The sequence below is a fragment of the Python bivittatus genome, unplaced genomic scaffold, assembly GCF_059951505.1.
Source record: "Python bivittatus isolate LINGU-HERP-01145 unplaced genomic scaffold, Pbiv_v1 ctg000700_np1212, whole genome shotgun sequence".
Lineage (NCBI taxonomy): Eukaryota > Metazoa > Chordata > Lepidosauria > Squamata > Pythonidae > Python > Python bivittatus.
The window spans coordinates 87361469-87371375 of NW_028277098.1; the positions used below are offsets into that span (position 1 = coordinate 87361469).

Here is a 9907-nt window from a genome sequence, read left to right on the forward strand (position 1 = left end):
CGGCAGGCTCGGACCCGGCCCTCGCAGCTTCGGAAGCGGAAGGGTGGGCGCCTCCCTCGGCCGCGCTCGCCTTCCCGTAGAGAGCTCCTGGCAGAGGAGGCGGGCGGCCGCGATGGAAGCCACGAAGGGGGCTTGGCTTCCCCCCGAGAAGGACTTGGCGGAGGGCGGCGGCGACGCGCCCGCGGCGGCCGAGATGGCGTCGGATCCTCCTCCGCTGCGGGCGGGACTGAGCCGGCTGGATATCCAGCGCTACTCGCGGCAGTTGGTGCTGCCGGAGCTGGGCGTGCGCGGGCAGCTGCGGCTTTCCTCGTGCGCGGTGCTGATCGTGGGCTGCGGAGGGCTGGGCTGCCCGCTGGCGCAGTACCTGGCCGCTGCGGGCGTGGGCCGCCTGGGGCTGGTGGACCACGACGTGGTGGAGCTGAATAACCTGCACAGGCAGGTGTTGCACCGGGAGAGCCGCCTGGGCCGCTCCAAAGCGCACTCGGCGGCCGCCGCGCTGAAAGAGCTGAATTCCGCCGGGCGGTACGTGCCTTACGAGCTGGTGCTGAGCCCCACCACCGCCCTGGAGCTGGTCCGGGCCTACGACATCGTCGCCGACTGCTCCGACAACGTGCCCACCCGCTATCTGGTCAACGACGCCTGCGTGCTAGCTGGCAAGCCCTTGGTGTCCGCCAGCGCCCTGCGCTTGGAGGGGCAGCTGACGGTGTACAACTTCCAGGGGGGGCCCTGCTATCGCTGCCTCTTCCCTAAGCCCCCTCCCCCTGAGACGGTCACCAACTGCGCCGATGGTGGGGTCTTGGGGGTTGTGCCTGGCATCCTGGGCTCCCTCCAGGCCCTGGAGGTGCTCAAGATTGCTTCGGGGATGGGATCCTCCGTCAGTCGGTCGATGCTGCTCTTCGATGCCCTTGAAGGACGGTTTCGCCACATCAAGCTAAGGCCCAGGGATCCCAAGTGCGCTGTGTGTGGGGACCGGCCCTCCCTGACGACCCTGCAGGATTATGAAATTTTCTGTGGGTCTTCAGCAACTGATAAGTGTCGGAGATTGTGCTTATTGTCTAGCGAAGAGAGGATATCGGTAGAAGAATACAGAAAGATTCTAGACAGCCAGATCGCTCACGTATTGGTTGATGTCCGTCCACTAGTGGAAGTGGAGATCTGCTGCTTGCCAAAATCCCTCCATGTGCCTTTAAATAAACTAGAAAGAAAAGACGAAAAATGTTTAAAGTCTTTGTACCAGAAGATACATGAAGAGAAGCAGAAGGCTGGTGGCAGTATGGTTTTTCCAGTTTATGTTGTCTGTAAATTAGGAAACGACTCTCAAAAAGCTGTGAGAATATTACAGGAACTGCCTTATGATGAGCTAGGCTTAATTTCGATTAAGGATATCAAAGGAGGACTCATGGCATGGGCTGACAAAATTGACCAAGAATTTCCTCAGTATTAATGTTTTCTAATAGCAATAATTTGTTGTAGTTTTAAAGATAATTAATTCATTGATTTGCTTGGTCTTTAAGAAAGGAATTCATTGCTACAACAAGGTAACATGTTTGTATCTTCATTTAACTGTCTGTAGAAGTCTCCCTTTAAAGCGCTCATTTTAAAGCTTTAAATCAGGGTTTTTCAAAGTGTTCCACAGAACCCTATGGTTCCATGAAAACTTGAGAGACTAAGAGGGGAAAAAAAGTTGATTTGAATACAGCCAGGTGCATCTATTATAGCCACTATTTTGGTGAATGAAGTTCCAGGTTTTTTTAAAAAACAGGTTCTATGGCCTGAAAAACTTTGAAAACTTCTGCTTTAAACAAAAAGTCACCCAAAGCAACTTACATATGGGGGGTGGGAGAGAAAATTACTCCCCCCCCCCAATGTAAAAGGGATAAAACAGGGAGGAAAAGGGAGGCAGATGGAAGAGGAAAAAAGTTGTGGACTTCAAGTTCTTAAATAATGACTAGGTGAATGCAATGCGTACAAAAGAGAAGGCTGATGGAATGACCCGGTTTCATATTTCATTTCCTTCCTCTAGTTTGTCCAGTAATTATTCTTACTTCATGCTACAACAAAACCATACAAAGGATATGTTGGTATATACGCACTGTCAAATATTCCCAGGACCAGGACCAAATACTGCTGATTTAGTTTAATCCTTCCCAGAGGTCCCATTGAATCCAAAGGTAGTATTCTCTCTGTCTTTTAGTATTTGTCACTTTACATTATAAAAATGATGCCCTAATTTTTTTTAGAACATTAAGTTATGTTCCTTGAGGACTTATTTTGCCAGATAAACATCTTTGTAAAGAAAGGTGCAGGCTTCTGTCTTTCTTCCCCATTGTATCATCTTAGTCGACACATTTCTATTGTACATCTCAGTATTTGCTCATTGGTTATGTGTGGCTTGTGGTTGGTATCAGTCCTCATCAGATTCCTCTCTTCTTCCAACTCAGTTCCCTAGCCTATTTAGTTTATTTTCTTCCTAGAATGTCATGAGCATCATCTTCATGGCTGCTTTGGTTCCCAGTTGAAAAGAAATATGGGAAAGACAATAAGAAATTCGATGTAGCATATTCTAACTAGTCACCTAGGACAGTGTTTCTCAGCCATGGCAACTTGAAGATGTGTGGACTTCAACTCCCAGAATTCAATTCTGGGAGTTGAAGTCCACACATCTTCAAGTTGCCAAGGCTGAGAAACGCTGACCTAGGAGAAGGGGTTTTGTTTGTTTGTTTGTTATCTACCTAAACCAGCTTTATAAGGCCAGTAGGGAAGAGTCATGTAGTGCCTTGGTTATCTTTTTTTTTTGCATTGAATTATTTTAATTGGTTATGGGTTTTTTAATATTGTTTTGTATGGATTGTTTACCACCCAGAGTTATATATTTAAGATGGGTGGCTATGTAAATTTTCTGATTAAATATTCTAGTGCCAGCTGATACACTACATCAATCAATGTGTTTCCATTACTCTCCTTGTTTCTCTAGTGCTGATATACATGAAAATCTAAGAAGAGAGTTCTTAGGAAAACTGCTTTCTGTACAAAAAAACAGTGATTTTCATATAATCACTCTAATAAGCAGAATAATCAGTCCTGATTATTAACTAGAAACATAAGCACAAGTAGGTAAGAATCAGCTGGGCTTCAGGATGCATTTTTAAAATATTTCTCAAAAGCTTAGGACAAAGCTTGAACATTCCTGGAAACATGGAGGCGTAGAGAAATGTTAACTCCTTGTGTGCTGGTGATTTTTATTGATTAATCCAGCTTTCATAGAACAAAGCTAATTTCCTAGCAGTCGTGATTACAGGTAGTCCTTGAGTTATGACCATTCGTTCAGCGACCGTTCAAAGTTACGATGGCGCTGAATAAAGGGACTTACAACCCCGCGCCCTCTTTCTGCAGCCTCCCTACGATCGCATTCATGCATGTACCCAGCACCCTCTTTCCACAGCCTCCCTGCGTTCTCACGCAACATGCACCCTCATTCCCTGGCCTTTCTGAGCTTGCATCTTACTGAGCACCCCCTCCCTGATTCAAGCACGGCCTGTGCCGGGTCTCCAGCACCCTCTGTGGCACCCCCGCACTCCTTACCTGGGATTCCTTCCGCTTCCTGCTTAACAACCTGTGAGTCTTGGGTTACAATGGCAACCGGGACTGCCATGTGACATCACATTTTATGACTTGAGGACTACCTGTAATCTTAGTTGGGCTCATCACTCAACTCTTCTCACAAGTGTAACCGCCATCCCACTGGAATGATTTTTTGCTTTTATATTCAGCACTTCTGTACGTATCATGCCCTTTTAACAATAGATACCCCTTGCTGCCTTTATCCACATAGGTAGATGCAGAGCTATGGTACAGGAAAGGGGAGATGCACATATATCCTGCTGCTTAACTTTAGGTTCTCCAGGGCAGTGTGCATCTTAATGTCTCACTTTTTAATTAAAGGAAGGAGACATTCTCACAACCCAAATTGAGTCATAGAGCATCCTAGGGTGCTAGCTTGCCTTCAAGTAAATGGATGCTTCATGACTGGCCATGCCTATCGTAGCAGTCAGTAAATGTGCCCACCATATGTTCTCAAAATTCTAAATTGTTCCGGGACAAAAAGATTGGTGATCCCTGTTCTTTCTGGTATGTTACACTCTTATTTGTTTTTGCAGAAGCTGTTGAAGATTACTTTTAAAAACAGTGTCTCCAAATAACTGAATACCAATTTGATTTGTAAGGATCTGTTGTGCTCAGATGGATGTATTTGAATTGCAGCTGTTCTGTGAGGTTAAACAATCTATTTCACAGTGTTAAGTTTACTGAAGGTTAGAATGCCAGACTAAGGACTGTTCAAGTTTTCATTTATCTATGAAGCTTGCTGGGTACCCTTGGCCAGTGATCATTTCTTAATCTAGCCTACCTGACAAAATAGTTGTTCTTGAGTTGTTTTTTGCTGCTTCTGAGGACACAGATTCAGTGTTTTGTCAACTGGCATAGCTTGAAAAACAAAACCCGTAGCCATAATTCATGAATGGTTATGTTCCTTGAAAACTTTGCCTAAAGTGAGATGCTGACCCAGTGGGGAAAAAAGGAATTACAGGGTATGGTGTTATATTTTGTAACCCAAATGGATTGACAAATGTGCTCAGACATTTTTGGAGCCCTTATTTTTAAGTACATTACTTAAACATGTTTATTTCTTTGTCTCCTATCCTGTGTACAGTGAAAACATTTTCCCCGTCTTTTTTACAGCTGGATTTCTAATAAGCATAGCTATAATGACAGATAGAGATAGAATGCATCAGCACCACAAATTTTATCAGCCACCTTCATCACGATGCACACAGTAGATTCATCCAGGTTAAAAGCTCATCCTAGGGCTGAGGATCCTTCCCTACCTTCCATGTGATGTAATATATTCAACTTTGTTTTTTCTGTTACCATATATACTCATGGATAAGCTGAGAATTTTAGGTACCAAAATACACCCTCAAAATTGGGTTTGGTTTACCTGCAGATGGGCTTATCCATGAATATACACAGTAATACTTCTTAAAAGTACCCATATATCCTGGATGTACTCACAGATAAGCAGACCCTTGAATTTTTAATCAAAATACCATGAAAAATGTTTTACCCAGTAGGTCCTTTTCATTTTGGGTAAACAGGTTGGACAAGTTGTTGATGGCCATTTTGATCCCATAGTAGAGTATTAGCTACTACAGGTACAGAAGCAAGTGAGAGACAAGAGACAACTAGAACAACCGCACAATTCAACAGCACAATTCAATAGCAAATGTGCAAGTGAGATTAGAGAGGAGGGGTTGTCAGGAAGAGCTCTGACACATTTCCAGACCTTTGGTACAAATTGGCTATGCTGGCACAAATTGCATAATACTGATTTTTTTTTTTCATATAAAGCAAATTCTTGGATTAAAAATAATCAGTTGCATGGTAGTAAACTTGCATAATGTGAATTCTCATAAAGCAAGGGAGGCCTTGCTTGTATTTTGTAACTTGTACCCTCCTTTTTTTTTTTTTTTTTTGTAATTGAACGTGGGTTTTAATAAACATTTTGTTTTAATTGTGTCTCAGACATTGCATACACAGGACAGATCATCACCCTATCCTGTGATATGTGGGATGGTGTGATGATTAGGTAGTGGAACTGCCTATCAAAAGACGGCAACACTGAGTATCTCATCCCAGGTTATCTTCCAACAAGAGGAGGGGACTGGGGAGAACGTTTGGGAAGACAGGTCTGAGAGAGACTCAAGTCCAAACCTGGAAGTAGTTCCCCATCAGGGAAGCTGGGTTAGGAATAACTTTAGGTCTGGGTAGGCTAATATATACATATATACTTTGTAAAAGTGAATGAACCTATTGTAGAACCATTTTTAGCTATTTAATAAAAGTCCATTTGTACCTATGTTAATAGGTGTCTGCTATTCTGTACCTTCTCCACCCTCTGCCCAGGTAACATTACCTTAGAGACTTAAAGACTTTCTAAATCCTAAAAGCAGCTTAGTGGTGGCAGCAGAACAAAATGATAAAAGAAATGAGCCCACAGCAGGGAAGGTATGCCACAGGTGGTTTTGTGGGAGCAGTCCTCAATGGTAAAATTAGGATTTTCCCAAAATAAGCCATCAAATCAAATCACAAGCACTGGCCAACCTTTCAAAGAATCATCAGAAGAATTAATTATTGAAAGTTCTTTTGATACAGCCTTTTACTCTTCAGCTAATTAGCTGAATGTATGGGTACTTCTCAAGCTTTGAAAGGTCTATTATTGCTCTGAATAATTATCCACATAAAGTTATTTACTATACTTGAAGCCAGATCAATTTGTAATTGTAAGAAAAAAATGAACAGAGATAATGTAACGTTAATATACTGGACTTTAAGGCTGTTGATAGGGCCTATGCAAAATACTTTCTTCACATACAGTTGGGGGATGGGACCTGATAGCTTTCTGCTTAAGATTTACAGTGCATTCGGAAAGTATTCAGACCCCCTTCACTTTTTTCAATTTTGTTATGTTGCAGCCTGATACTACAATCGTTCAAATTCATTTTTTTTCCTCATTAATCTACACTCAGGACCCCATAATGACAAAGTGAAAACAGAATTTTAGAAATGTCTGTAAATTATTAAAAAGGAAAAACTGAAATATCACATTGGCATAAGTATTCAGACCCTTTGCAACAACACTTGAAATGTAGCTCAGGTGCCTCCCATTTCTCTTGATCATTGCTGAGCTGTTTCTACACCTTGATTGGAGTCCACCTGTGGTAAATTAAATTGATTGGACATGATCTGAAAGGCACACACCTCTATAGAAGGCCTCACAGCTGACAATGCATATTGTTTCCGAGCAAAAGCCAAGAGGTCAAAGGAACTGCCTGCAGAGCTCAGAGGCAGGATTATTGCAAGGTACAGATCTGGGGAAGGCTACAAAAAAAAAATTCTGCTGCATTGAAGGTTCCCAAGAACACAGTGGCCTCCATAATTCTGGAAGAGTTGGAGATGAAATTTGGTACAATCAAGACTCTTCCAAGAGCTGGTTGCCCAGCCAAACTGAGCAACTGGGAAAAAGCCATAGTAAGAGAGGTGGCCAAGAACCTGATGGTCACTCTGACTGAGCTCCAGAGATCCTGTGTGGAGATGGGACAAAGTTCCAGAAGGACAACCATCACTGCAGCCCTCCACCAATCTGGGCTTTATGGCAGAGTGGCCAGATGGAAACCTCTCCTCAGTACAAAACACATGAAAGCCTGCTTGGAGTTTGCAAAAAAAGCACTTGAAGGACTCTCAGACTGTGAGGAACAAGATTCTCTGATCTGATGAAACCAAGATTGAACTGTTTGGCCTCAATTCTAAATGTTATGTCTGGAGGAAACCAGGCACCGCTCATCACCTGCCCAATACCATCCCAACAGTTAAGCATGGTGGTGGCAGCATCATGCTGTGGGGGTGTTTTTTAGCAGCAGGGACTGGGAGACTGGTCAGGGTTGAGGGAAAGCTGAATGGAGCAAAGCACAGAGATATCCTCAATGAAAACCTGTTCCACAGTGTTCAGGACCTCAGATTGGGCCGAAAGTTCACCTTCCAACATGACAACGATCCTAAGCACACAGCCAAGACAACACAGGAATGGCTTAGGGACAGCTCTGTGAATGTCCTAGAGAGGCCCAGCCAGAGCCCTGACTTGAACCCTATTGAACATCTCTGGAGAGACCTGAAAATGGCTGTCCACCTACAGTCCCCATCCAACCTGACTGAGCTTGAGAGGATTTGCAAAGAAGAATGGCAGAAAATCCCCCAATCCAGGTACGCAAAGCTTGTCGCGTCATACTGAAAAAGACTCGAGGCTGTAATTGCTGCCAAAGGTGCTTCAACAAAGTACTGAGTAAAGGGTCTGAATACTTAAGTACATGTGATATTTCAGTTTTTCCTTTTTAATAATTTACAGACATTTCTAAAATTCTGCTTTCACTTTGTCATTATGGGGTACTAAGTGTAGATTAATGAGAAAAAAAATGAATTTGAATGATTGTAGTATCAGGCTGCAACATAACAAAATTGAAAAAAGTGAAGGGGGTCTGAATACTTTCCGAATGCACTGTAAGTCCACCTTAGTTAGATATCCTCCTAGGACCAGCCTTCTGAATTTGGTGTTGTCTAGGAGCCCAAGACATCAACTTGGGGAAAGCTGTTCTTTCTCATCTAGAAGGCAGTAGTTGTATCCCAATTCCTGTAGAAGTATTTGTAAAAAAGAATGTTAAGCATTTTGCTAGTGTATCTTAATTTCTAATTCTAAACAGTTCTTATAGATAAAACTACATCATAGTGTTGTCACTGATCGTATAGAGCTGACACTGATGGGGCATCCTGTTCCTCCAGTTGAGTCATTCTGCTTGAAGGCTAACATGATGGTTTCTTGCCCAGAAGTCTGAATTGTTGCATATTCAGCTGGAATATCACCAATGCCATCTAATTTACAAATGCCTACGTGACTAAATACAACATCCATTCTTGAGCACCATTTCTTCATAGCTTTGGCAATATTTTTAGCTCCTCGGAATAGCTCATCAGGTAAGGTGGAGGAAAAAGCAGGGAATGGAGAAAGAAACAAAAAAATCCAAAAGTTGAGTTAGATGTTGGTAGCTTAAAATCTGTTGTGAGATGGAGACCATAGACTGAAGGAATTCATCATTAAGAGGGATTGCAAGTATCAAATAATGTTAATGCCACATATACACAGAGTTTGAATCATCCTCTCTCCTGGAAGTTTATTGTCTGTATACCAGCCACAGTGGAACATTTGCATAGAGCCTGCTAGTTTAGCTGTGCAATCTACAAATGACCTCCTAGTTTTCAACAGAGACTGCTATTCTTTAAGCAGGGGACATATCCAAGAGAGCCTGTGTCCTTTATGAGCCTTTTGATTAAAGGTACATTTGAAATGGCTCTTTCTCTTTTTTAAGTGAAGGACACTGAATTTTCTAAGCAGCATAGCCTACTTCAAAGTATTTGTTTTCTCTTTTCTTTTAAATAAATATACAATTAAAATTTATAAAAGGACACATTTACAAAAATAAAAGGAAAAAAATCCAGGAGGCTGATGATAGAATCAGATTTGTAATATTTATTTTTACATTGAGGTTAAATTATTTAATTCTAGTAATATAGTGAAATTCATATTTGTATTTATGTGACTTTTTTTGCCCTCCAGCCCTTCTGGATCAGGATCAGGAGGCCCTCCGCATGGTCACCCATGCCCTGGCCACCTCCGGGTTGGACTACTGCAACACGCTCTACATGGGGCTACCCTTGAAGAGTATCCGGAAGCTACAACTGGTGCAGAATGTGGTAGCGCAGACAGTTCTCAATGCCCCTAGGAGGGCACATATAACACCGCTGTTGCGTGAGCTGCATTGGTTGCCAGTTTGTTTCCAGGTCCAATTCAAGGTGTTGGTCATCACCTTTAAAGCCCTTCATGGCACAGGACCAGGTTATCTGAGGAACCGTCTCACCCCGGTTGTTTCAGCCCACCCCACTCGGTCCAGCAGAAGGGGCAGGTTGCAGACCCCACCCGTCAAGGAATTCCAATTGGTGGGGTCTAGGCAGGGGGCCTTTTCTGCTGTGGCTCCCGCCCTATGGAACATCTTGCTCCCGAGGTCCGGTGTGCCCCCTCCCTCATGGCCTTCAGAAAAGGGGTTAAATCCTGGCTCTGCCAGAAGGCCTGGAGCCCAGATGGGGGCTTGCACCTGTGGAGATGGCTGGTGGGGTGATGGGTTTTGGCTCCCCCCCCCAGCATCTTGAAGGTTTTAGGGCTAAAATATACGGGGGGGGGGGTTAGGACATTTTTAATGTATGTTTGTATTTTAATTATTTATGGATTTTAGTCACTGTTGGAGGG

General features: G+C 43.3%; 1 protein-coding gene across 1 annotated transcript; it reads left to right on the forward strand.

Annotated features, from left to right (window-relative positions):
- Positions 1-11: 11 nt before the first annotated feature.
- On the forward strand, positions 12-2299 carry MOCS3 (molybdenum cofactor synthesis 3). The gene has a single exon (XM_007445426.4). It carries the CDS (start codon positions 113-115, stop codon positions 1442-1444), a length of 1332 nt encoding a protein of 443 aa, XP_007445488.2. The 5' UTR covers positions 12-112; the 3' UTR covers positions 1445-2299.
- Positions 2300-9907: the final 7608 nt, after the last annotated feature.